Below are 27,354 nucleotides of genomic sequence, written 5' to 3' on the forward strand. Positions count from 1 at the left end.
CACAACATCTTTTAGATTTAATTTCCATGGGGAATTAGGAAGCTAAGGTCTACAGTATGCTCCAAATGTAAAGACACAAGAAACTGAGGAAGAGTGAGGAGAGCTTTAGTCTTCTCAGTCTTGATTTGCCATTAAGTGCTTTATTTAGGGCTTGCTCTACTCACCTAACGCAGCAGGAAGCACTCAGCGGTCTCAGTTTCTTTCTCCCCATTTCCTGACGCAGAAAAAAACCTCTTAGCTTGGTGCTTCATTCACCATGCTCTGTCCTATTCAGGAATGGAAGGAGGTAGGGGGAAACCACACTCTGAATCCATTTTTTGGTATGCTGCAAAAAGGATCAAAGGATTTAGTGATATACTGGAGATGAGAACATATCTCTTAAATGCATATATATGTGTGTATACAGGTATATCTATATATATCTATATATATATAGATAGATATGAACACATATCTCACATGTATCTATAATGGGAAAAGTTGTACATTCACTCTTACTGACATTTTAGATAAAACAAACATTGGATACACAGTTCTGAGAGTAGGGTTTGGCTTGGATCAGGTGATTTCCAGCAAAGCTGAAGCCTGATAGACAAAATGACATCTTGCCATTGACATTCTTGCCAAGTTAGTGCTCCAGGAAACTTCATCTGGGTTTCCTACCCAATGGCCTGGAGTGGCTTTTGCTAGGAAACAAGAGACTGGAAAATACCTGGGAGGTGTGTTGAGGCATTGGAAGCACCCTGGGGGTCAGCAGGAACTGCCTGATAGGATGGCTTCTCTAGCAGGAGGGCCTGTCACCCACCTGTGGCTGCTTAGGAAAAATTATGAATCACCAAAAAGAAGTCTCCCCTTCTCCAAACTTGTAATTTGGCTGCAGAGGCTGGAGCTGAGGACCACACCTTTCTTGGGTGACATGCTGATCCTAATGGTGTTTAGAGTATAATTTCTGCAGCACAACAAACTTTGAATTAGTCCATGCAACTGAGAAGACATTCGGCTGACAATTTGTATATTTTCTGGAGAGATCTAGGATGGAGTTTTGAATTTGCCTCTTCAGAGGAAAGAAGTGAGTCTGCGTGCCCTGTTTTCTAGGTGAGTGATGTGTTTTTTACTTATCACAAAGAGTCTCCTTTTCCAAAGCAAATAGAAACTTTTTTTTTTTTTTTTTTTTTTTTTGCCTAGCACTTATGTTACAAGTAAACTCTGAGACTGACAGTCACACTGAGTTTCTAAGGCAATAAAGGTGAAGTACTGCTTAGAGATTACAGATTCCCAAAAGATTTAGGTACAAGCTGGATCCCAGCCTGCCAAGCCTTGACAAGATAGATGTGCTGCGGTCCAAGTGTAAAACCAGATCTAGTTTTCTTGAGTTGTGTGATACTGAAAGCTTATGTGTCACTGAGCTTTGATGGCAGCTGAGCAATGAGGACCTTGGGTTCTGTACTTTTTTAACTCCATAAAATCCTTAGCCTCACAGAAGCACAGGCATGTTATTCATCTGGTTAAATGAGCACCTAGTAAACTTTTGCAAATAATCTGTGCAGTTCAGTGATTATCGAATACACGTTTACCTTGTCTTAATATGAATAATGGTTGTAATGAAATCTCAGAGCTAATTGCAATGTCAGGCTTATTATGTGGTTAGGCATGTGGGAACCAAAGTCCTTTGATGCAAGTGCTCTTACAGAACCAGGAAGTGATTATGCTCTTTACAGTTATGGCTAAAATTTGAGCTTTGAGGTAGGTAGCAGCATTGAGCCTTGTTGGATAAAATAACCTGTGAAAAGATGTTCAAACTCATCTAGGTAAGGTGCTTTAAAAAAAACAAATCCAAGCTGAAATTAACTATCCTGTGTGAGTGGGAAGGTTTGGCTGCATCACCTGGAGGGCATATTTTCTGTTGTATTTAAGGCTTTTTTTCCCAAAAAATAATAACATGTACTTGTGCATGCAGAATGAACAAGCAACTGTGTCTGGAAAGAGCACAGCTTATTTCAGGATTGTGAAGTGCAAATGGCTGGTTTGGTCTGGTTCAGGAGGACACCTGGTTTGTGGGAGGTGTTAATTTCACAAATAAATTAAAGGTTCTGCTTTTTATTTTTGGAAAGGAGGTCAAATTAATATTTAATGGCTCAACTGGAGACACAGCAGAGATGACCTTAAGAAAGGTTGTAAATATATGAATACTTTTCAGTGCCAGAAGCTTGGGAGAGCAAAATGTCACCTAGCAGGGTCTATACAACCAGCTCCTTCTCTGAGCTCAAATTGCTTTTCCCTGTGGCTTATGGATGTGACATGGGCCAAACGATTAACCCCACTTCTGCATATCCCTAGCTCTTCTCCCTCTATCAGCAATTTTTCCTTGCCAGGACCTGAGGGTGGGTGCACGATGCAAACTAGGTGTCTCTACTCTTTTCTGTAAGTGAGCAATGCACTAACCGCCACTCGCTCCAGCCAGGCTTCTCATACGTTCTCTATGCAAATGAAGCATATTGTAATGCATGTATATTAAATGTCATAGGATCCATATGGTTAAAGGAATTTTTGAGTGTTGAGAACTGCAGATCCAGTTCACTCACACAACTTCTTTAAGAAGGTGCCTTCAGAAATGTTACAAACTACAATTGAAGCATCTTAATTTCTGAGTGCAATCCACTATTGAATATTGCCTGTGCAAGATGCTGAGCAGCCCACTGTGGACAGTAAGACTCTCCAAACAAAACCCAAAATCCCCTTTCACAGCCTAAGTTATTTTTTGTGCATGTTCCATCCATTTCACTGTATCCTGCTGTTTGCACATGGCATATACAGGTTTGTATCCAGCAAATTTGGAGCAAACTATCCAGCACATGTATAAGCTTTCAAGTTGTCTTCCCTAAACCAAATGGACTGAAACCTTGAAATGTTTCCTAAGAAGACCCCTGCTTTTCATGTCTAATCCTAGAGTAGCTTTACTTAACTCACTTTCTGATTTAGGATTTTTTTTTTCCCAACTGAAGGTTTAGCACACTGATTGTATTTCAGTAGATCCTGACCTTAGGTGGCAGACTCATTACCACCTTCTTTTCACTTTTATAATTCCTGTCTTTAGCTATCCAACCACTGTTCTCTTCACTTGCAGCTGTCAACCCTGAGGCACATTTTCAGAATGTTTTATCAAAACCCAATAAATTACTCAATGCTCTTGCTCCATGGCATGGATCTGAATGATCAGGTTTGTGTGTGTTTCTTCATGAAATTATTTAAACATGGTTTAGGTCTTCTGTTTCATAATTGTCCTTGTTCATGGTAAAAATAAAATGTTGATCAGTGATACATGACCTTTGTTTTACAAATGACTGCTGATCAGTCCTTACAGATGCCCAGCTTAGATTAGCTTCAGCTTGAAATCTGGCTTTTCAGCTAATTAGATTTTTATTGCTGTTGCTGCTTATGGACCCTGCTTCAGGCATTTACAATATGTTTTGGGCTTTCCTCACAATAGTCTGAAAGCTTAATTATCTTTTTATTCTTACAACCTTGCAGGAAGCTTTTCTCTGGTGACCTGAGGCGTAGGCAGATGAAAGACCACACAGCCAAAAAAACTTCAAATTGCATGAAATGTGGTTTGGGAGATACCTAGGAATGGCAGACAAACAGTATCATGAATCTGTTGATATGTTGCTCAAAGCTATTGATGTGTTTTGGGTTTTTTTTAAATGTGCTTCTCATGATGTCTGGGGATACCTCAGAATTGACAGTTGAGTTGAATTTCTGGAGGAAAGCTATTTAGGATATAAGAACAAGATGATCCTTTTTCCATTCTAAGGAGTTTGACATATCAGCATTGTATAAAAAGAAGCAGCAAACACTCCTTACTGATAAAATACAAATGTATGTATTGAAGCTACAGCTCCCTTTTGTGCTGGTCTAGATGGAGTAACAATGGTTTTATCTGGGTGTGAGAGATCTGGCTGGGATCTCTCTTTTCTTTGTAGGATGTTACTTTGGCCACACTGGAAGCTAGCTAGAAGGGGGCCCTGCCCACTGTACAAATGAGAATTTGAGATGCCGTATATGACACAGCATGGACTCTGTAACCATGATTGTGAAGTTTAGTGTGTAGGGCACTTGTTACAAAGTGAGAGATGATGCTCCTGTTCTTCTTCTGAGAGCTGACTCTATTGGATCTATGTATTATGTACCACCCATTTGCTTAGCAGGCAGAGGCATAACGGAAGGGGAAAATACATTAAGGGCAAGATCCTGGCTTCACTAACTTCAGGTGGAGATAAGACAAGATTTTACTTGAAGGTTTTAATCAGTAGAGTCCAAGTCTGAACTTGCAGATGTCTTTCCAGAAGACCATATAAGACCATGACAGTTAAGAAGTCTACTGACTGAATTAAGCACACTTAAAAAAAATATATCCTTGGATTCTTGTAAATGTTAGCAAAGCACATTAATGGCACTGAATTGCTATGTAATCTGAGAAGTGCAATTTTTTCTCTGGTAACATGAAGATACTAAGCAGACTGAAAATGCAGATGGTATGTCTGTAGGGCAGGCTGTACTGCAGTCCTCTGACAGTCACACCCCTGAGAGGTGTTTTTTCCTAAGCTTTCTCCATCATGTCTCTGTGGGGATACCCCTGGTGTCCTCCCTCTGACAGATACCTGGGCTTGCTGAGAAATCACCATCATTCCAGCCAGCTGAATGTGACACTTGTAGGCTCCTTTCTTCTAGACCCAGAGGAGCACTGTGACAGGGTTTCTGAAAAGTGATTCAAGCTCAGGGTTTGTTCCTTCTTTAATCTTATTTATTCTTTGAAACATACATATCACACAGAGCAAGGAATAATAGACCCTCTAACTGTACATTTTGCTCACAGGCTTTCTTCATGCCACCTATTCAGTTGTTTTCATGTCTGGCCTTAGAGCTGGACAGGTGCAGGAACAGCAGTATTTGCTCTTTGCATCTCTGTGGCCTCTGCTCCCTTTGCAACTGCTGAAAGCATAGTCATTTCTCTCCTCCACAGCCTTTTAAAGTCATCATAGAATCATTGGATGGTTTGGGTTGGAAGAGACCTAAGAGAACATCTAGTTTCAACCCCCTTTACATGGGCAGGGACACCTCCCACTAGACCAGGTTGCTCAAAACCTCATCCAACCTGGCCTTGAACACTTCCAGGGATGGGGCATCCACTGCTTTCCTGGGCAACCTATGCCAATGTCTTGCCACCCTTATAGTGAGTTTATTCCTGATGTTTTACTTAAATCCACCCTCTTCCAGTTTAAAGGCATTACCTCTTGTCCTGTCACTACATGCCCTTATAAGAAGTCCCTCCCTAGCTTTCTTTTAGGCCCTTTGGTCTACCTGGTCTCTACCTGCCCTCTGGTTTCTGTCATTTGAAAACCAGGATATGCAGACCCTTTCTTTCCTTGATGTATGCCCTCAGCTTGTTGTCAGGGAATTTTCACGTTTTTAATCTGTGCTTTTAATTTTCTGTGGAAGTTTTTAATTGTTATTTTAATTAATTTTCCACTTACAGCTTTTTCAGTTTTTAATTTTGTGCAGCTGAGCAGGAGAGTAACATGCAAATTAAACTAGAAAGAGAGCTCTGCTCCTCAGTTGTTTTGTTTTTGGTTTTTTTTTTTTATAGACAAGGAAAGCAGGCAAAGGAATCAAACGAGTCTTATTGAATCTATTTTGTCCCTTGGGAATACAGCCTACCAATTTCTGCAGCTGAAGGCACACAGAGGAGTACTAATATGACTACTGTCACATTTTCAGTTTCAGATATAACTACTAGCTATGCATTTATGCCTGAATTGAGGCATCATTAATTCCTCATAAAAATAAAACTGTTAATTTTGGAGCTTCAAAAAACACCTTCTCACCTTGTTGGATGGAAATGCAACATACCCAATGTGGATGCATAGAGGGTTTCTTTGTGCTTGTTCCATAATGGCTACACATCTGTTCTTGTCCTAGCAGCTCACAGCCTTTACTTCCAATGCTGGTGCTCTCAGGTTCAGCCCTTAGAGTGTCAGTGACCTTTTGACTTCCGATTGTACGTGATACGAACCTGCAAAAATACATACAAATGGATCTCAGGACCTTTTGCCTTGTTATTTCCCATACTGCTGCTGCATTGATTTGATGAGTCTTGAGGGTAGCTGTTGCTTGGCAACTTGAAGCTAAACAGGTCCAGCATAATGTGGAGTATGTAAATGGCTTGTTCTTAGCTAGCAAGGTTTTTGACATCTTGGCATCTTCCTCCCAGAGGAAAGCTGGACTTACCTCCTAGTGCAAGGTAGTTTATTTCAACAAGAAAGAAGGAGCTCTAGAGAGCTGTGCCTAGCAGAGTAATCTGTAGGAAAAAAAAAAAAAATCAGCTCCTGCAAATATTTCTCTGGATATCTGTGCTCTGAAGGTGTCCTGTTTAACAGCACTGTCCTGGTTTAAGCCAGGACAGAATCAATTTTCTTTTTACTAATTTTACTATCAACACTTTCTGAAATTAACAGTATGGTTTTGAGTCTGTGCCTGCTTTTAAGACTGATAATGCTCAATATTTGTAGTTACTGCTAGAGAATGGTATGTAGAACCAAGGTCAGTGCTTTGTTCTGCTAAACTTCTTAAGCACTGGAAATGAAAGAGAGGAAAAGGGGTCACACCTGTGACACTGTTGCAGGGAGGAACTAAATGGATAGGTAACCAAAATTGATCCAATTAAGTATTCCATCCCAGAAGGCATCATACTCTGTATAAATCTGAAGGATAATTAGGGTTAAATTCTCTTCATCCATGGCCTGCATCCTGGGAGGACTCTGTAGTTCCTCTGCCTTTAATTCCTATCCTTGCATTCCTGAATCCGGTTCCTGTCTGCTGCTGAATCCAGGAGTTCAGTCCAACACTTTCCAGAGCCTGTCCTGCAGCCTTGGTGGTGACCTGACCAGTATTGGGGGTGTGCATGTCTGGGAGGGGAACAGCAATATTGGTATTGTATAGATTTCTGTATCTTTTATAATTTTCTTTTTCATCATTGTTGTTTTAATCAAAGCTATGTACATTCGTTTCCAATCTGAAAGTGTCTCTTCCTTATTCTCTTTCCTTTCCCTTTCTGAGGAGTGAGAGGGAGGTTAACAGAGAAGATCTGTACTTCATTTAATCACTGATCCAGTGTTAAACCTTGACAAGTGGCTTAAAGGAAGACCCTGACTAACTAAAATGTTGATAAGTGACTGGTTCTTTTTTTGTTCCCTTATCATGAAAAAGGAGTAGAGAATAACCAAGTGAAATGAAGAGTTGAGGTAAATTAGAAAAATACAAACCCCTAGGTGTCATAGGGAGCTAATAGTGTGGCCAGAACAATTGATGGCAGCTTTTAAGCTGCCAAGGGTCTTGTTCTGAAGCCTTGTAGACTGGAGGAGTGGAGAAGAAACCTCTTCCATAGACTTCAGTTTGATATGTGGATGATATGGTATTTCTTATATCTATATAAGACTTAGCAGATCTGGATCAGCTCTTTAGCCAGTGCAGTATCACTGTCTGGACTTCTGCAAGGCCTTTGCCATGGTCCCCCACAACATCCTTCTCTCTAAGTTGAAGAGATAGGGGTTTGGTGGGTGGACTCTTCAGTGGATAAAGAATTGGCTCAATATCTCGATGTCCAGACAGAAAACAATGACAAGTGGTGTCCCTCAAGGGTCTGTACTGGGACCAGTGTTGTTCAATATCTTCATTAACGATATTGACAGTGGCGTTGAGAGCACCCTCGGCAGGTTTACCAATGACACCAAGCGGTTGTGTGGTCGATTAACCCAGAGGGATGGGATGCCATCCAGAGGGACCTGGAGAAGTGAGCCCAGATCAACCTCATGAGATTCAACAAGGCCAAATGCAGGGTCCTGCACCTGGGCCAGGGCAACCAAACATATCAATACAGGCTGGGGGAAGACATGCTAGAGAGCAGCCCTGCAGAAAAAGACCTACCAGGTACCAGTGGATCAAAGCTGGACATGAGCTGCCAATGTGTAATTGCAGTCCAGAAGGCCAACTGCAGGCTGAGGAAGTTGAAGATGGCCTGAAGATGAGAAGATTCTGGGTGGACCTTATAGTGACCTTCCAATACCTGAAAGGAGCCTATAAGAAGGCTGGGGAAGACCTGTTCACAAGGGTGTGTAACAACACAAAAAGAGGTGAAGGTTTTAAGCTAGAGAAGGGTAGTTTTAGGTTGGACATCAGAAAAAAGTTCTTTGATATGAGGGTGGTGGATCACTGGAACAGGTTGCCTAGAGAGGTGGTGGGGGCCCCATCCCTGGAGAGATTCAAGGTCAGGCCTGAGGGGGCTTTGAACAATCTGTTCTAGTGTGAGATGTCCCTGCTTATTGTAGGAGGGTTGTACTAGATGAGCTTTAGAGGTCTATTCTAACCCAAGACATTCTATGATTCTATTAATTATATCAGCACTAAATGAATTTACATTGGCAGAGATCTTAGTCCAAAATAGTGGCTTTTTTTAAAAAAGCAAGATTTGACTAATTGAAGGAGCTGTTCCCAGTGTTTAGTCCATGGCTGGGACTGTTCCCAGAGTTTAGCCTGTGACTGGCATTAAAGACCCTATAGCCTTCCTTGTACTCTCCCTGACTGCCCTGTTCTTGCTCTCTTGACCTTTCATTACTGTGGCTTGGCCTATCCTATACAATTTATTTTTTCAGAAGTGTCTTACATAGTTGAAATATTTATCTATTCCTGAATATCCAATTAGTAATTATTTGGTGAAGAAAAACACATATTGAATTATTTCTCACAATGAGTGCACACTTAAGCTCCAGTCCTATTTGTTACCCTTCTCCAAAGCCTTTCCAATTTGTTAATGCTTTTTCTGAAATTAAAACACACATGATTTAATGTCATTGGATACACAATAATGTGGCAGAAGGGTGGCCCAGAGCAGTGCTGACCAGGAGTCTGTCTGAACCCTGGAACAAGTCACAGGAGACAGACCTGGGCTGGTGACCCACCACAGATAATGCTGTCAAATGCATTTGAAAGAGGGCACCATCTCCAGGAACTAATGACTTTCTTACAAATAACGTAGGGAGCTAAGATGCTGCACCTTGGTCTGGCATAGGTTATGCCCTTAGGGGCTTTGATAAAGCTGAGAGAAGGCCAGCTTGCTCTCTGTAGAGCAGGCAGGCTTTTTGCAATACCTCCATGCGGCTGAGTATCATGCTGCTGAACATGCTGGCTGCATGGGTTCCCAAATGATCCCTAGGAAGGCCTCCAACCTGGTCTCTCCATCTTTGCTCTCCCTGTCCAGCAGCTTTGTCCTTTGTGGGCAATTCAGCACATCTTCAATCTGGGCATGGCAAGTAGAGCTCACCTGAATACCGCAGCTTAGAATGTCTTCCAAAGATTGCTTGCAAAAAATGGATCTTAGAGTTGTTTAATATTTGGTCTCTGTAACTTCTACTGATGATTTGTAAATTCTTTGAATGAAAGAGGAAAATAAAAACAGAATTAAAATTCTTTATGTGTTAAAAGACTATTCAGGGGAAATTTAGGTTGTGCCACTCTAAAGACTTGGACCTTCATATAGAAAAAAAATACTAAGACACTTAGAAATTATCATGGGCCACATACTTAGTTGGATGTAGACTCAGTGTACTGATATGCAATTTTAAAGTGTCTAAATATGTTTAAAAACATTCAGTTTTAACTAGTTTAACAGACTGTTTCTCCTGACTTTCAGTGAGACTTTGGCCTTGGGTTTGAGACTCAGAAATTTATTTCTGAAAGAGAAATTGAAATCCTCAGAACTCTCATAGAATCCTAGGGGTTTGATGGGACCTCGAAAGATCATCTAGTCCAACCCCCCTGCCAGATCAGGGTCACCTAGAGTACATCACACAGGAAGGCGTCCAGGGGCGTTTTGAATTTCCCCAGTGAAGGACATGCTAATATCATTTGAAATACTTAGTGGTCCTTGGTCTAACACCTGATTTTGGGGGAGTCTCGGCGTTGGACAACCTGATTTTTTTGGAAAATGCTGAGGATCTGCCTTCAAGGAATTGGGGTCTGTTCCATGTTTCACCTGTCTAGTACCTATAAACCAAAGCACTCAAAGTCGCATTTTCAAAATGCTTCCCAGCACCTCTGCAAATGTGCACAGCAAGCCCTAGAGGACTTGAATGTTTTGTCATTAATGTTCTGAGACAGGGAGAAGAGATGAAGTGAAATGAGTCTTAAAATAGGACTGTCAAGTTCTTTTCTGGTACAGCTTACATTAATTTTTAATACTCCATCTGTGATCAGAAGAAAAGAAAGACCTTTAGTTCTCAGCACAGCTCTTTTTTGAGCACACTTATTTTTTTTTCTTGTTGCTGTAATACATTCAGCTCTATGACTCACCAACTTATTTGTATTATTCTTGTTTTATGAGAGTTGGGCAGAGTCACCTTTGGGCCTCTTTGTGAGCTAAGACCACAAAATGCATTACCAGTAAGCCCCTAGCAGTAATCTTTTGCTGCTTTACTTGTGAGAGTAATTAGAGGGAACCTTTGGAAGGACACCAAGGTCCTCATGTCAGTTCTATCTTTTAATTATGAAGTTTAAAAAATATTGTGTTCTCATAGCAGCATTTGGAGATCAGTGCATGTTATTTTGTGTTATCCTGGGCACAGAATCATATTTATTACTGTTGCCCCTTTGTGGTCTCAATCTACCATGCCAGGTTCCCATCAAGTTTTTTGTATCACTTGCACCTTTGATCAAGGCTGAACTTTAACTCAATATAATTTTCTCCTGACATCAAAAGAAACTTCCTGACTGGCTTCATTTCTTGCTGATTAGCCTCAGCAAGCACAGAGATCACGTGAAGGGTATGTGAAAAGAAAGACATGTATTCAGGTGAATCATTGGGGATGGTAAGAACTTCTGCTTTAATTGCATTCCTCTGCATGATGATAGGATCAGTTCAGTGGATTGCCTGGAAGTGGTACAAGCAACTAACTTTGTGGGTCTTGACTTAGTCAATTTGTGAAAAGTTAGAAGATGAAAACAGGATTTAACTATCACTGGTGGTACTTGTATTAAATTTTTAAAAATTTTTTTCAAGGCTTGAAAAGTTATTTCTTTGTTATTTATTTATTTAACCAGGTAGGAAAGACATATCTGTGACACACTAATATTAATTGGGGGGGGGGGGGGGGGGCAGGAACCCCGTCCATTAATTACTTGCTTTTGTTTCCAGCATATGAGGAAAATGAAGGAAAGAAATGTCGAAACATGCCAAAATGACCAAAAAAAAAAAAAGGAACAAATAATTAAAGAGTAACTTTGGAACCATTGCAGGAAGCTTAACTTTTGGAGCACAGCTAGACTTGGTTCTCTCGGCAGATGTCTGGTCCTTTCTAGGTTAAAATCTAAGGGTCTGATGTAGGAAAATGAGAAAACTTGTTTGTGTCGTCTTTTTCTCCACTCTCTACTTGTACTCCCCATCAAATGCCGGTTCTCCATGTCTGTGGAGTTTCTAAAACTTGTTTTATCTTATGGGTCGTAAGGGGATCAAATTGAAAGATGAGAGAAAAGGCACTCTGAAAAAGTTAAAAGCTCCTGAAACATAATGTAGGTGGTCCCAGAAGACACAGATACATTCCAAAATATCTACTCCTCTTACCAAACGCAGAGCTCAGAATAGTCTGCGTACCTTTACAGTAAAACAGCCATTACTCTTATCCACATGCATGTTAGTTTGAATTAAAAATATTTGTTTAGAGAACAAATGTCTCTTCCCTTTTAATTCGGCACCTAGGAGCTGAAAGTGAAGCCCTGCAGGGCTTTTCCCAGACCTCTGCTGTGCATGAAGCACAATCAGGGTATAAGGGGGTAAGGTCTTGCAAAGATGGAATAGTTTGGGGTTTTTTAGGGTAGTTTTCTTTGTGGTGGTGTGTTTTTTTTTTAAGCTGCTATTGCTTTGCAGGAAGTTGCTAATTCCCTCCCTGTCTGTCCTGAGAGCAGATCCTCTTCTCTGCCCTGTTCTGTGGAAACTGAGAGGGGGGGGGGGGGGAAGGGAAGGAGGGGAGAAAGGCAGGGTGAGGATTGGTTTCTGTTGTGCAAATAAAAATATCTCCTGGATTAATTCAAACGATTGTAAAGTTCTAAAACTATGCCTGCTGACTTTGTACTCAAGCAGCTGTGATGTGCTGCGATACACCATTCTGTCAGCTTCACTAACACCTAATGGAGGAGAGAGTAACAAGCCACAGATTATAATTTTGATCTGCTCTGTCTGTTTATGTCCTTCAGAAAACACTTATGCAGACAGCACTGCTTCTGTTTATTGTTCAACCTCCTATCAGCAGAGCCAAAATAAAAAGAATCAGGTAATGAAAACCAGTCTGTGTCTGATGTATCCCTCTACTAAATGTCTCTGACAATAGTAAGAATCATGAGAATGCAAGCAAGTTAAATGTACTGTATTTAATCCTACTTTGAGTACCTGCCAAAGACATAAATCAGTTTTGTTATTTAGTCCTGCCTGAGGATTTCTGGGATGCTGCTGTACTGTGGACTGTAGGGTAACAGAAAGGTCTGGTCAGGAAAGAGGTATTCTGCAGTAAGAGCTAGTACAATTATTAGACCTAACCTTATTGTGGTGATTCAAGTGCAAACAATTAAACCCAGCTGATGCTGCTGCATTTGCTCATAATTCTGGGATTTGTTCATTTTAAAGATTTTTTTTGTAATTGGAGTTAATATCTCATATTTAAGCCTAAGCTACAACTTGATGTCAGCTCCTTGGAAAGCCTACAAGGTTTAGTAAAATGCAGAAATGAAAAGGCTGAGGTGAGGAAGTCTTTTTATTCCCAACCATCCCTCCCCAATTGCTTTTTAATGTTTTTAGGTTTTGGTTGTACACGTCTGCAACACTTGTTAGTTGTCCTGTTTGGTACAGTCAGTGCTAAGAAACAACAAACATATGAGAAGGACAGGTGATATACACAGAGTACTAATAATGGTCTGAAAAATACCCAAACAAAGTAGAAATGCTCCATGGCCAGAAATACTGTATGGGTGGGAGGAGCAGTAGCTGAACTGGTCACTTCAGAAAGGTGCAAATCTACAGGGGTACCCAAAGGTGGCAACCAGGTACAGCAGAATGGACAAAGCTTCACAGAAAACTCACTACAAAGCTTATGTTCAAATCCCCTGGAAAGGAGGAAAAGAACAAGTGATCTAAGGTAACTCTAAAAGAGAACCCTTCCAGACCTTCTGTTCTCCATGCCTTACAATATGCAACCATGGAAACACATATAGATGGTGATGACAAAGCAATAATTCTACCTGTGTTGCTAATTACCTTAATGTCATTCTTAAATCCCCATTTACCCTACTTAATATGTTCATTTTTTATCTTGGTACCAAATAGGCATCTTGCTTGAATGCAAAACATCTGTAGAAGTTTATTTAGATGGTGCAGTGGAGCTTGTTAAGGATATGATATTGGTGGGTTCCAGATCCAGACAACGGAGGACATAGGGGTTCCTTTTTCCTGTTGTGATGCTGGGGTCTCTTCTGTTCCAGAACACGTGTCACACGGTGGCAGGCACAAACAAACACACATGCATGATGTCAGGCCCCTTAACCAGCACCAACAATACCTACATAAATGTAAGCACAAGAGAGTCTTGTTGCCTCTCTTTGACTCTTCAGGACTGAAGTTCACTAGTGAAAACACATGCTCCCACTCTGGGTTCACATGTGCACATGCTTGCAATCGCAGATCCCTCAAGTATCAGCACAAGCTCTCAGCCCACATCTGCGCCCTGGGCTCCTAAGCCAGTTGCTGATTCAGGCCTTGAGTCTTTCCAGATGCAAGTCTTCTACTTGCCTGCTAACCCAGACTGAAGTTTGTTAGCACGCTACACACACATACTCATGGGCATAGGATTATATTCACTCGGGAAATGTAAATGCATCCAGTTCCCCCCGGTTGCTGATACTTAGACCTTGCAGCTTACACCTTGGTCTCTCCAGCTGCTGGCACTTTGATCTTTCAGTGCTCTCACCTAGGTCAGAGAGGGAGATTACACAGGGGGAAGGAAGTCAAGAAAGAATTAGTATCAGAATAGACTAGATTGCAGGGACTGGGCTTAGGACTCAAGACAGCTAAATAATATTCTTAAAAGTTTGTTCTTTGAACCCTAATGGGTTTTAGTGCTGTTTACTCCTAGAGCAGACTGCACTCTCTAGTAGGAAATCCTGGCAGCAAGAAAGGCTGCCCTCCCTTGCAGAGCCTGGCAGCAGAGGATGTGCATTACTGCTAAGTTTCCCAATCCTTCTAGCAGTGTAACCCTCTTCCAAATATGATGAGATATCAATTGCTTTTTTGAGATCCATACAGGTTTCTCCTGCCCTGCCAGCCTCTTCTGTGTGTTTCCCTATATGGGAGTTTACTGCATTATCATAACTCCCTACTGATCTAACTGATAGTGATCAGCAGGAGCCAGTGACCTCTAACTGCAAGGACAGATTCTCTGCTCTCATGTGTAAGCAGGTATCTGTCTTCTAAGAAACATACACTGCCTGGAAAGACAGGATACCTTGTTTTGGTCCAGATTTTTGAAGAAAAATCCCTTTTTCTGTGATACAGGGCTGGGGGGGGAGCAGAGTTTTTTTTTTTGCTGTGTAGGTAAGAAACAAGGAGTTCACATCCTGTCGAATTCTCCACCATTCCTGGTGCATAGGGATAAAAAACATGCAGTGCATATTTCTCTGATTAAAAACAGGAATAAAACCCCCTCAATACTCTCCCCAAAACCAAACAAAATTATGAGAAACAATGTAAATTTACCATCCATGTTGTCCTGGGATTTTCTCTACACTTGTGTGAAGTGTTTTATTTAAGGACAGCAAAGACTAGTATTCCTAGAGGTTTGCTTCTGTAAACTGGATTTGAAATAAAATGCCCAGAAGGAACATGCAGAGGGGGGTCCTGGTGGCTATTTTTGTGGCTTCTCATTCTTGCTGTGCTGGAGGGGATGTAGTTTCACTGTCATGCTTTAAGCTTGCAGTTAGATGGGTTATGAAATACCATTCTTTAGGAGGAAAGTTGCATTCTGTTGTTTGCGTTTTTCTGTCTCCTTCCCCCCTGCTCTCTCCAGGCAGTTGCTCTCAAAGCAAGACACTCTAACGAAGCTTCCATTTCCCTTAGGAAAACTGCTGCATGAAGACCAAAGGCATCGGCCGTTGGCTGAGAAGCAGGCAAGCACATCCCTGCGGGGACCCCCCTTCGCTCCAACTGTTTATGAAATCGTAAACCAAGCTGCAAGAAGGAGACAGAGGGGAGGGGGGAGCTCATTCCTCCTCCCTCTCTGTCTCAAAGCCTTTTTTGCTTTCCAAGCTCAAATCCTCGCTGAAATCTGACGCCTGGACTGCACACAGTGCGAGACGTGGGCATGCCCTTGCAGTGCACTGATTTCCTTTGCAGCTCGGGGAGCCAGAGCCGCGCCGAGGCTCCCGGCGAGGAGCCGATCCAGCAGGCAGCGAGTGCCACATCACTGTGCTGCCTGCACTGAGGGCTCCAGCATGGTCCTGAGGCTCCTGCTCCTCCTCGGCGGGCTGCTTAGGGTCACCGAGCCAGCGCCCCGCTGTGAAACCGGCCAGGAGACCCTAGGTAAGGCTAACCACCCCAAAAGCACCCCTTCTTCTCTCCTTTCTCTTGGAGTTGAGCAGAGAAAAGGACCCCAGCTTCGAGGTGAGGGAGGTAGAAGCTGTCACTCCTGGAGACGAGGAGATCAGCTCTTTGGAAACCTGCAGACTGCCAGTGATGGAACTGGGGTTACGCTTGGGAAGCATGGATGAGGTGGCAGGTAGTGGTGTGGCTCTGCAACAGAGAAACAAACCTGTGGTGTAAAGGAACATACAGTTTCCTCATAACTGTCTTTTAAGGCCACATTTAGATGTGTCTTTCTGTCAGTTTCCAGAGCTCCCAGTCAGTAGAATTGCCCCCACTGTCGTGGGGAATGCAGAGGACTGGCCCCATCTCTGGCCTTGTCTTCTAGGAACATGATAATTTGCAAGAAAATGAACTTTTCAACCCTGTGTGCTTTTCTGCTTAAGAAAATGTTCTCCTTACATTTAGCTTTAGGTCACTTATTTCAAGTCCAAAGTATGATAAGATTTATTAGGATCTGACAGCTGTAGGCTGTGTTTTAGCTTGCTATAAGCAATATGGAATTTGTAGGAGTTGATTGGCTGGAAAAGCAGAGTTACGAATCAGAATAATGCTTAGATAGGAATATGCTGCTAAATGGATCCAAAGCTTTTGGATCAGTAACCATATGATTAATAATAATAATAACATGATTTACAGTATCTTTTAGAAGATGTGATGTAATCAAGTGGGCTTAATTGAGATTTCACTTATATAGGGAGAGTGGAGAGGTGAATTCCAGTGTAGTGACAAGGTCTTTTCCAGGAAAACTTGTGGGAGGCGACTGGAGAAAAGCGACCGACCATGGTGATTGATCAGCAAGTCTCGTTTATTGACTCCAATCAGGCCATATTTATACTCTCAATAATGAAGCTCATAACATAGTGCAAAGCTAAGCTCACCATTGGCTAGCTATTAATGTTAACCACACCTTTGATTACATTCTTGTAGTTAGTGTTCCCAGGTTAGCTTTCTCACACTCATGTCCAAGCTTTCCCTCTATCATATCTTGTTATTGTACAGCGGTTTGGTGCTCAAGGGCATGCTGTCCTGGTTTCTTGCAAAACTCCCTTTTCTCAGCTCTTACAATTAACCAGCTGTATCATGTCTACGTGACCTTTCTCACGCAGCCAGTCTTCTGCAAAACTCTCCACATCTCCCCTGTTTTCTTTGTGGAGCATTTGATTAGCCGGGAAAGCTTGACTTAACATACAATTAATCATTCTCTATAAGCAGCTTAGTATACATGGTAATATTAACAAGGCTAACAAAATCATTCCAACAGTAATTAAGGCATATTGTATGACTCCCCTTAGTCAAGGGCCTAAACCTAGGCCTTTGAGCCAGCTGTCAAGGCCTAAACCTGTGTCTTGTTGCAAACGGTTGGTAAGCTGTTGGAGTTTTGACAACTGGGCACGGGTTGACATCGAGTGATCAGAGAGGTTCATACAGCACATTCCTTCAAAGTCTTCACAGCCGTGCTCTTGTGCTAACAATAAAAATCTATAGCTGCCCAATTTTGCAGCATAGTGTGGCACACCGAGTCTACATCTAACAATAATTGTGAAAGAGTGACAAAAGTCATCTAAAGGCACATCTACTAAACATGTAGAGAAAGGGTTACCTGGCGAGGACAAAGATAGGCATATTGCCTCTTGACCTGTTTTGTTGGCTAGAGTGACCCATATGTTTTCTTTTGATTGAGCTGGGACCCATACGGCAACCCCTGAAACAACAAGAACACCTACAATTGTTAAAACAAAAGTCCTCATTGTCTTCTGGCGTCCCTACGCCAGGTGTTGTTCTGTAACAGGTTCCTGCGGTGGTGGGCTGAGCGCATCGACAGCATCCAACACTGGCTTAGTCCATCTTGCTGGGACCCAAAGTGGACCTGTTGGGGTGGAAACACAAAGATACCCTCGACCCCAATATAAGACCCTTGCTGGCTCCTGCCATTGACCTGTTTTGGGGTCTCTGTATCTAACCCTCACATTTTGCTCCTCTTGTCCTGTTAGAGGGACATGATGCTTGATGGCAGCAGGTTCTTTATTCTCTCCAAAAACACAGAGAAAGTTTAGCACAAAGAGACATTTTAGCAACCTTCCCTGAAGATCTTTTGTGTCAGAGAACTTCTTTAGATACCTCTTCAAAGTGCCATTGGCTCTTTCTACAATTGCTTGCCCTGTTGGAGAGTTGGGGATACCTGTGATATGTCTGATCCCCCATGACTGCAGAAATCCTCTAACCCTTTTGCTAGAGTAGGCTGGGCCATTATCTGTTTTTATCAGCTGTGGTGTTCCCATTACCGCAAAACAGCTACTGAGGTGCCTTTCCACATGTATGGCCTTCTCCCCAGCCTGAGCGGTGGCCCATATAAAGTGACTATAGGTATCTATATCTGCTCTGGCTCCACTCCTGTGACTTGCAGCGCTCGTTCGCGCCCCTTTTTCACTAAATCTGCCAACATTTCAATTTTCTGATAAAGGGTTCTATGTTGTTGCAATGGGGGAGAAATCCATTCTAATACCCATACCTCCCCCGTTTTCTTTTGTTGCTGAGCTAAGGCACCCAATAGATACTTAGGGCCACACCAGATGATGAGCCGTATCGGGAGGGTAAAGTCCCGTCTGCGTACAGTGCCGCAGAGCACACAGTCAATTATTTGTTGTAGAACAGCTTGTTGCTCTGCTGTGACTGTGACTGGTTGCATGGGGTCAGTACCCTTGAGTAGAGGCCTCAGCTGGTCCAGCAATTCATTAGGTATGCCGACAACGGGGCGCAGCCATTGTAGGTCTCCTAACAGCTGCTGAGCATCATGTAGCGTAGCTATTCGCGTTGTTAATTGCAGTTTTTGTGGGGGCACTGTTGAACCTGTGAGCGTCCACCCTAAATACTTCCAGGGCGCCGACATTTGGATATTTTCTGGGGCTACTACCAGTCCTTGTTTGTTTAATGTTTCCTGTATTATTCTAATGTGCTGGTCAGAAAATGATTGCTGCTGCGCAAACAAAATGTCATCCATATAATGATAGATGACTTTCCATGTCCTCAGGATCCCATCCCCTTTGTGTGAAGAATAATTCTTATGCAGATTTTTGGGACATGACAGAGCCCCGCTTTTCATTAGCTTTTTTAGAGCCTCAGGAACTAGAACTGTTGGGATCAATTCAGGCTGAGTGGTGTGTACCATCATTTGTATTTCTCCAGTATAATCAGCATCAAGTACTCCAGGCAATACAAACAGTCCCATCATTGATGCCAAAGAACGCCCTAAAAGCAAAGCACCCATAGCTTGTCCTTGGATTATGATAGGTCCTTGTATCCCTGTTGGCACTTTCTCGGGTCGAGTGGTCATCAGTGAGACGGTTACTGCAGCTGCCAGGTCCAGGCCGAGGCTTCCGGTGGTGGCGGGCCGTAGGAGGGTACCGGTGCTTGTTGCTGGGCAGCAGCTATTTGTGTCTGAGCGCGGCTGCTGTTGGCTGTGTTCGCGCTGGCCTTGTAGTTTCCCGGACGGCGTCGGCAAGCGCCTGTGTTATGGGAATCGACGCGGCACTTCTGACACCACAGGCTGGTGGCTTGACAATCCCGGCGTATGTGACCCATTCCTCCACAGCGATAACACCGTAGTCGGCCGCTAGATGGAGCCTTTACACCAGTTATCGCAGCGGCTTGTAAGGGTGCAAGAGCAGCTAACACCTGAGTCTGCGCTGCCTCAGCTTGTTTGTGTAATCCCGCCCCTAGTTCTTTGATTGCGTCTACTAGCATGGCTTGGGGACCTGCGGGTACACTGGAAAGGCGCTCAAGGGCTTGTTCAATGGTCCACTCCCACCCTAAGGTGCTCAATATATTTTTTGTTGCTGCATTACTATTTTGGATAGCACACTGCTTTAACAGTGCACCCTTCATATAGTCAGGGACCCCAGCTCGTTCAATGGCATTAGCAACTTTATCTATAAAATTGCCAAAAGCCTCATCTGTTCCCTGTTTGATTCCCATGTAGGATGGAATTCCCCCTGGCTCCTTCACTAGATCCATGGCCTCCCGGGCCAGCCTCATAGCTTCCCTACACTTAGCAGGGCCAAGTAATGCTTGTGCCTCAGTCGGCAGAAATGCACCTAAGCCCATCAGCTCGGCTAAGGTGACGCCTCGTAAGGGGTCTTCCGGTGGCCGTTGCACTTGGGTGCATTGCTGGCATAATGCCTGCCAATGGGCACTGAAAAGAAGTTGTTGATGTTGTGAAAAAATCAGCTTAGCCAATGCTCTGCAGTCACCCGGCAACAACAGCTGTGTTCCCCAGATATAATCTAGCATTTGCTTTACTGGTTCACTTTTAACACCAAACTGACTAACAGTGGCTCGTAATTGAGATAAAAGTTTCCAATCCAGAGGCGCAATAGCGGCTTGTAATCCTCCCTCAGCCAGCGGCGTATACATCACTGGGCAGGCTACGTCTTGCGCAGCCCCTAATGCCCCACTATCCCCCGATTCCATGCAATCTTTTGCCAGTGCAGCCCAAGCCTCCCTGCGCTCCTTTGCAATATCCTCCGCTAGATGGCTCTCCGCCCCAGGGATCGGCTCATTGCCACCGCGGAGCTGGGGGCCCCCGGGCCGTGGCTCCGGGGGAGCAGTTGGCCTCACCGAGTCGGCAGGCGGGGGAGACGCAGGGGCTGGCGGTGGCAGCGTAACCGTGGATGTCGCGGGGGGTAACGGACACTCAGACCAGCCGCTATAGTCTCTATTTCTACTTTGTGCCACATTAGCCTGTTGCGATGCCCTCCTTTCAGCCTGGTGTTGCAAAAGCTCATTGTAAACAACTTTCCATAACTTGCCCAATATTTTAGCAGTCTTATCATCCTCTAAAGTGGCCTCCCATAGCTTATCCCCAAATTTACGCCATTCCTGTAGCTCATGTACTGTGTGGGGGTTCAAAAAGAGCCCCTTATCATATCCATAAGCTAACAACCCAGGGAGTTCCTTCTTAACATCTATACCCTTAATCCTACGCTGTTCTAAAAAGCAAGAAAATAAATCATATGCTGCTTGCCTTTCCATGATTAAATCGTCAGCGCTGTTGCAGCCTTACAAGGTCTCGGCAGCACGTATCGGCCGGGCTCGCCTTTGCGGTCACCCAGGGCGCGGCACCCCCTCCTTCTCGGTGCTTATTTCGCCGTCCCCGCTGCTTCAGGACCCGAACCACCTCGTCGCTCCGCCGTGGTCGTTCTCCGTCGGGGTCACCATTTGTGGGAGGCGACTGGAGAAAAGCGACCGACCATGGTGATTGATCAGCAAGTCTCGTTTATTGACTCCAATCAGGCCATATTTATACTCTCAATAATGAAGCTCATAACATAGTGCAAAGCTAAGCTCACCATTGGCTAGCTATTAATGTTAACCACACCTTTGATTACATTCTTGTAGTTAGTGTTCCCAGGTTAGCTTTCTCACACTCATGTCCAAGCTTTCCCTCTATCATATCTTGTTATTGTACAGCGGTTTGGTGCTCAAGGGCATGCTGTCCTGGTTTCTTGCAAAACTCCCTTTTCTCAGCTCTTACAATTAACCAGCTGTATCATGTCTACGTGACCTTTCTCACGCAGCCAGTCTTCTGCAAAACTCTCCACAAAAACTATTTTCAAAGGGTCCAAACTCAACATGATTCAGAAAAAATATTTATTTTATGGGAATACAGGAAGGGATAAGTTAACCTGAAACTGACCTTAATGTTACCCAAGGAATTTCAGCTACATTTCAGTGCTTAAATATAAGCAGTAGACTGTCAGTGGCATTGAACTGCTACACAGTACAGTCCATGTGCTGTGTACTGCTTATAATTTGAGAGTGCTGTTCCCATGAACATCAAAGTGAGGTCTACCACAGCCTGAAGGGATTTTATTTTTGGATAAAGCTGCACAAAGAGGAGTGCTGTAGACTATTTACAGCCAATTACAGGAAGAGGCTGTGTGGTTTGCAGCATGCCCTTTCTCTGTGAGGTATGATTCTGCTCCAGTCCCAGCTGATCCAAGTTTTGCTATGGGGTGTTAATCCTGACAAACACTAACACAGAGGTCATCAATGGGTAACTGCTGTGGCAGAGTATTTTGTGTGTGTTAGCAACTGTGCTGTCTTTAGGGGACAGCTTTAAGGAAGACAGGTGATAGAAATACACCCTGCATACGGTGGGACTGGCCTGCTGAATATGGCCCTAGAGGGGTGGCTAGAGGTAAGAAAAGTGAGCTGCTAATATCAATATGTGGTGTGTAACATGAGGAAGGGTCACACTTCACACTGGAGGTGTGTTGGACCAGGGAATGAAGTGGCAGCTTGGCCATTAAGAGACCTGCCAGATTCCTAAAAGGTCTTCCTGTTCTAAAGGAGAGACAAGGTCCTGTCAGGCACATGAAAAGCAAGGGAACTGCCGTGCTGCACACATTCACAAACAGACCTTGCAGGGGTCTCATCACAACATCCAGGGCAGTAGGTTATATCTTCAGCTCTAGCAGTGGGAGTTTCTTCCCTGTTTTGGGATCCCTTGTGCAGATCTCAGTGGATTTCAGTGGCCAGACCTGTGGTGTCTGACAGGAGGAGACCAGTCTGGAGCTGCTGGTGCAGGAGAGGAGGGCAGAAGGACCCATTGCTACTGTCTGACTCCCAGGAAGGCTGGAGCTGGCTTCTGCAGACTGCCTGGACTTCCCGCTAATATTTGCTCTGCTGTGACTCATTCTGCTTTTAATAAGAAACCAAAATGAAACATGGTTAACAATACCAAGATCCTTACAAAATACTTTCTGCTCTTCTGTTTAGAAAAATAAGGAAATTATTACTGTCATCCAGTCTCACAACGCAGCACAGGCATCACACTCTCCATGGGGACCTTTCTGAGCAGCAGGTGGGAACTGCAGCACTGAGAAAGGGCAGATCCATTCTCCCCAGCTGTCTCCTGTGCCCTTGAGTAGCCAGTAAGCCACCATCTCCCCCAGTCCTAAGATGCTACGTGCCCCATTGTGAGGCACCACTTCCAAACCCTGATGAGTTTTACTGGCCTCTTAGCCTCTAGCTTGGGTGAGAAAAGTACAGCATGTTTCCCCTGTTCCCTGTTGGAGTGTGTCCAGAGGATGGCAACAAAAATTATCTGAGGACTGGAGCACCTCCCTTATGAAGACAGGCTGCGGGAGTTGGGATTGTTCTGCTTGAAAAAAAGACTCTAGGGGGACCTTATAGTGACCTTCTAATAACTGAAAGGAGCTTATAAGAAGGCTGGGGAAGACCTGTTCACTAGGGCATGTAACAATAGGACAAGAGGGTAATGGTTTCAAGCTTGAGAAGGACAGATTTAGGTAGGACATTAGGAAAAAGTTCTTTGATATGAGGGTGGTAGATCACTGAACAGGTTGCTTAGAGAGGTGGTGGAGGCCCCATCCCTGGAGATGAGACATTCAAGGTCAGGCTTGATGGGGATGTGAGCAATCTGTTCTCATGTGATATGTCCCTGCCTATTGTAGGGGAGTTGGACTAGAGGACCTTTAGCTATCGCTTCCAAGACATTCTGTGATTCTATGAAAGGTGGCCAGCCTTGGGTGGAGGGAACTAATAGCACAAGTTCCTATTTTATCTGAGTTGTGTGCGTGTCTCTGTTGCTGACTGGTGTGTTCCAGTGATCATTAGTTAAATGCAGCACTTTGTCATCACTGAAAACAAAATTAAAAACAAAGCAGCAGCGTGCTGAAGTCACATGCTTTGAAATAGTAGAAGCAGATGACTTTCCTTGCAACTGGGGCCGGCTGTAACATTCAGGGGTCAGGCAAAGACTGCAGAATAACAGCGGTAAAACCTTGCCTCGTGCTCGGAGAGTGTTTTATTGGGAAGTTCTGGGACAGAAGTATGCCGGTGCTCAACTCCGTGGGCGAACCTCCAGGGCTTATAGAGTGTCGGGGAGGCAACATCCGAGCGCTCGCCCGGGTCCAGCTCCCGCGGCTGCGAAGGCACCGGGCGCGGCGGCGCAGCCTCCGCGGCTGGCTCGGGAACACCGCTCCGCCGTCTGTGGTGCCATCGTGTGGGCTCCTCGGCTTGTACAGACGGCTTCTGGGACTACGTTTAGAGGCCAAAGGGATGCCTGAGACTTTTGCTGCCCCTGCTCCCTGCCCGAGCAGCTGACAGGTGTTGGGGCAAGGTGGCGTGACATGTCAGTGTCACTTCTGCTTGCTCTGAAGCTGAGGAGGTGGGAGAACGCCTGGAGTGTTGCTCCCAGGGCTGTCCTGGGTGACACACATGTCACCTGTTGGCCTCCTTTTCTCCCATCCACCTTGGCATTTCTCATCATCCTGGCTTGCTTTGTTCCTGGGCCAGAAGTTTCCCCATCCCAAGAGTCCCTGAGTTTAACCACTGGGGAGGTGGAAAAAAATAAGGAAGAGTCGGAGTGGGAAAATCCAGCAGGCTGGGGGGCAGGGCTACTGTAATTTCCTCAGGAGCCCTTCACAGCTTTTGTGGCACTGGCTCTTCTCTGAGCCATGGCACTGAGTAAAGTTTCTTTTCTTTTGTAAAGTTAGACTGATTGAAAAACTGGCTTCACATATAGATGCTGTATCTTTCCCTCTCCTCTGACAGTCCTACCTCCACAGTGTGTTGTTGGTTATTGTCAAGTGAGAAAATGAAAAGCCAGTGCCTTCCACAAACTTCATGTTGTCTCCATTAGTTCACTTGTTGTGCACAGTTCTAATGCTTGTTTCCTGGTGTCCCCCATGTCTGGGCACACACACAGAGACAGAGCCTCTCCAGCTACTGCTGTTCTTGTGTGTGACTGCACTGGGTGACCTGGCAGTGGGCTGAGGTCTGCCCGTCTGCCCCAGGACCAGTGGTGGTGGCTGGGTCCCTTGCCCTGCCACAGCGGGCACAGGCAGTGGGGCTGCAGCACTGTGCTGCCACGTGCGGGAAAACCCAAGCTGTAGGAATCTCACCTCCTGCACCCAAGATGTATTTGTCCAAGTCTTGGCAAAACAAAATAATTTAGAACTAGCGTCTACATCATGCACGCTCACAAGATGATAAATTCCAGCTCTTGCAAACTCAGTTTTCATCACTGAGTCATATGAGCTGGATTCCCATCACTGACTCTACAGTTTCAACACAATTATTATTTCAACAACACTGATCTTCAACTCCATTGAACATGCAAAATGGGATCAGAAACAGCCACTTCTGTGGAGAAAATAAGTTTATATTGAAAATAGAATACATAGGTTTGTCCTGTTACTGCTTAAATAGTTCAAGTATTATTTTAATCTGAAGGCAAAGTTTTGTTCAGAATACTTGTTCAGACATTTTTAAAGTGAGGGTGTGTAAATATGTAGAAGTCAAAATTTAAAAAAAACCCTCATTGCCCTAAGTCACAAATAGGCTTTTTAGACTTAGTAACACTAAGATTGAACCCCTTTAACATTTCTAGCTGTTGCCTTTCACTTTTACAGTCAAGTAGTGGCTGTTTGGGGGTGCTGGCTGGCTGAGAGCTACCGTGGTCCCCTTTGGGCTACCCAGGCCATGTGAGAGCCATCTTCTTCCCAGGCTTGGACCTAATGTTGGATAAATGTCACAGGTGCCATGCAGAAGTCATGTGAACATGGTGTTTGAGGCTGGTGGGCCACATCCTGTCTATTTACCACACTTTTATGACCAAGGGTTTTTATGACTGCTGAATCTTGTTTGGACAGTCACCCTTCCAGTTGGACAATGGAGTTTAAGGACTTAGGGTAGGTCTGCCCACTGCAAAAACAATACTGAAATTTCAGTCCCTTTGTTTATCCTCTTTTATCTTCATTGATCTAATTGACACCATTTCATTTTTATAGGGTTATGACATGACACCTCTATTCAGGAGATAATATGAGATTAAAACATGGATTTAAAATTCCAGTGTTATTAAGGTTTTAGTCAAGGCTGTTGAATTCATAGAATCATTAAGGTTGGAAGAGATCTTCAAGATCATAGAGTCCAACCGTAATCCAGCTACCACAACCACTAAACTATGTCCTGAAGTGCCACATCTAAATGCTTCTTGAACACCTCCAGGGATGGCAACTCCTCCACCACCCTTGGCAGCCTGTTCCAACCCCTCACCACTCTTTCAGTAAAGAAATATTTCCCAATATCCAACCTAAACCTCCCCTGGCACAGCTTAAACCCATTTCCTCTTGTTCTCACTAGTTACCTGGCGAAGAGACCAACACCAGCCTCTCTACAACCTCCTTTCAGGTAGTTGTAGAGAGCAGTAACATCTCCCCTGAGCCTTCTCTTCTTCAGATTAAGCAACCCCAGTTCCCTCAGCCTGTCCTCATATGACATGCCCTCCAAACCCCTCACCAGCCTCGTTGCTCTTCTCTGCACATGCTGCAGGACCTCAATGTCTTTCTTATACTGTGGAGCCCAGAACTGAACACAGTGCTCAAGCAGTGGCCTCACCGAGGCTGAGTACAGGGGCACGTTCTCTTCCCTACTTCTGCTGGACTCACTGATTTTGATACAGGCCAGGATGCCATTGGCCTTCTTGGCCACCTGGGCACACTACTGACTTATGTTCAGCCAGCCATCCACCAGTACTTCCAGATCCTTTTCCCCCAGACAGCTTTCCAGACACTCTTCCCCAAGCCTGTAGTGTTGCTTGGGGTTATTGTGACCAAAGAGCAGGACCTAGCACTTGGTCTTGTTAAACCTCATCCCGTTGACCTCACCCCTTCCATCTAATCTGTCCAGATGTCTCTGCAGAGCTTTCCTATCCTCGAGCAGATCAACACTCCCTCTCAATTAAGTCTGCAAACTTGCTGAGGGTTCACTCGATCCCCTCATGCAAATCATTGATAAAAATATTAAACAGAACTGGCCCCAATACCAAGCTCCTGGGGGCACCACTTGTGAATTAACTGTCAATCTTCTGTAACATTAAAAATGCCACATTTGGCTAAAACTCAACTATCTGTAGAAGAACTAGATGTATTGTTAAATTACAATCATTCTCTGACATCTACTCTAATGAAAAAACTGTTATGCTAAGAACTTTGTTTAAAGAGGATGGCATGATGATTTGGTGAAATTTTTTCAAGGATTGTAACACCGAAGATAAAACCCTCAATTTTTCCAGACATGATCGTCTGTCCAGTGGCATTTAACAGAGTTAAACTGGCTAAAAGGTAAGCTTCTGACAGCAGTAGGCTGTTGGCTAAAACACTTAGAGAGCCCTGCACCCTTAGACAGTGGGAACTGAGCTATGAAGAATATTTGGTCACAAACTAAAGCCAAAGAACCAACACAGCTCCATATTACTAGCCTTCTAAGTAGTTTCACTCTTCTCCAGTCACCCTGACAAAAATTTTATTCTTTAAATGAAAGTTGACATCCTGACTTACTGCATTTGTTATTATAATGCCAGCATTTCCCAGGTCTGAGATGGTTTCTCCTTCCATTGTTGGCCAGACACAAAAAGATGGTCTTTATGTGTCTCCAGATCATCTTGATGCACAGAGAATGCATGTCCAGCAGCAGTCCAGTTACATGTGGAGTCCAGCAAGTCTTCATTCAGTTTGACAACTCCTGAGACATTTTGCTGTTCTTGTTGCTGGTGTGGTTTCCTTGTGTTTTGTTTGGCAGTTTTTCCCTTCACAACT

General features: G+C 44.0%; 1 protein-coding gene across 1 annotated transcript in view; it reads left to right on the forward strand.

The window, feature by feature from the left end:
• Window positions 1-15,492: 15,492 nt before the first annotated feature.
• CPZ (carboxypeptidase Z) overlaps window positions 15,493-27,354 on the forward strand; it is a 40,086-nt gene continuing 28,224 nt past the window's right edge. The window contains exon 1 of the mRNA XM_051619441.1: window positions 15,493-15,667. Within this exon, the coding sequence (XP_051475401.1) occupies window positions 15,580-15,667 (88 nt within the window). The 5' untranslated portion in view covers window positions 15,493-15,579. The remainder of the gene's footprint in view (window positions 15,668-27,354) is intronic.

This window comes from Apus apus, chromosome 4 (genome assembly GCF_020740795.1).
Source record: "Apus apus isolate bApuApu2 chromosome 4, bApuApu2.pri.cur, whole genome shotgun sequence".
Taxonomy (NCBI): domain Eukaryota; kingdom Metazoa; phylum Chordata; class Aves; order Apodiformes; family Apodidae; genus Apus; species Apus apus.